General features: G+C 68.1%; 1 protein-coding gene across 1 annotated transcript in view; it reads left to right on the top strand.

Annotated features, from left to right (window-relative positions):
• The first annotated feature begins 132 nt into the window (after window positions 1-132).
• The window catches only part of LOC112405575 (inhibitor of growth protein 1), a 7122-nt gene continuing 6363 nt past the window's right edge, over window positions 133-891 (top strand). The window contains exon 1 of the mRNA XM_024754034.1: window positions 133-367. Within this exon, the coding sequence (XP_024609802.1) occupies window positions 365-367 (3 nt within the window). The 5' untranslated portion in view covers window positions 133-364. The remainder of the gene's footprint in view (window positions 368-891) is intronic.

Below are 891 nucleotides of genomic sequence, written 5' to 3'. Positions count from 1 at the left end.
GAAAGTCCTAATCGAGGAGTTTAGGGCGGGGAGAGGAGCCGTGGGGGGAGGGGAGGGGCCGAGCCAGCACAGGGCGAGACCCCCCAGGACCCCGGCAAGTGGAAGCCTGCCCCGCCCCGCTTTGGGTGGTCTTTCGAAATGGGGGCGCGGACTTAAAGAACGGATTCCAGGACACAGGCGGGAAGGAGTCGGGGTGGCGCGCCCTCTGCGGGGGCCCGGCGTGGGGAACGGCTCCTCTCTCGAGCCCCTTTGTCTCCAAGCCGCTCAACAGTGGGCTCCGGCCGGCAACACAAAGGGAGGGCGGTGAGGACCGCGCAAGCGCGGGAGCCGCCGAGGCTGCTGGGAGTGGTGGTCCGACTGCCGAATGGTAGGTCTCCCGCGCGGGCAGGCTGCTGCCTGGGCCGCACCATTGCGCATGCGCCATCGCTTCCGGCCTGCTCGGCCAGCCCTATCCCTCCGCCCCCTGGAGGACGCGGGTTTCTAGTAGTAAGAGCACGGGAGGAGGTATCCGTGCTCGCCCCGCCTTCTCTTCGTCCTGATTGGACTACTGAGGTGAGAGCGGCAACTCGACTGGCTGTCGAGGTTGCCAGTCTGTTCCGAGCCGTACTTATTTCCCGCTGCAAGGCGGGCTACGGAGAGTGAGGGGCTGAGCGTGGGGAGGAAGATGGCAACCTGGGCTTGCGATGGTGCCACTGCCGGGTCGGTTCCGGCCAGGTCTTGGGCGGGGCTACCTGCTGCCCCGCGTCCCGCTGTGGGCGTGCAGTGCCGCCCGACGCGCTCCGCCTGCAAGTGCGAAACTCCTAGTAAAGTTTGCGCCTCGCCCGCTGCCCCTTGCCCCCGCGACCCCCGCCCGGGCAAAAGTGACAGACAAACCCACACCCCCGGGCGGCG

Source organism: Neophocaena asiaeorientalis, unplaced genomic scaffold, assembly GCF_003031525.2.
Source record: "Neophocaena asiaeorientalis asiaeorientalis breed wild unplaced genomic scaffold, Neophocaena_asiaeorientalis_V1.1 scaffold684, whole genome shotgun sequence".
In the NCBI taxonomy this organism is placed as follows: domain Eukaryota; kingdom Metazoa; phylum Chordata; class Mammalia; order Artiodactyla; family Phocoenidae; genus Neophocaena; species Neophocaena asiaeorientalis.
This window is presented reverse-complemented; position numbering and strand designations above follow the sequence as displayed.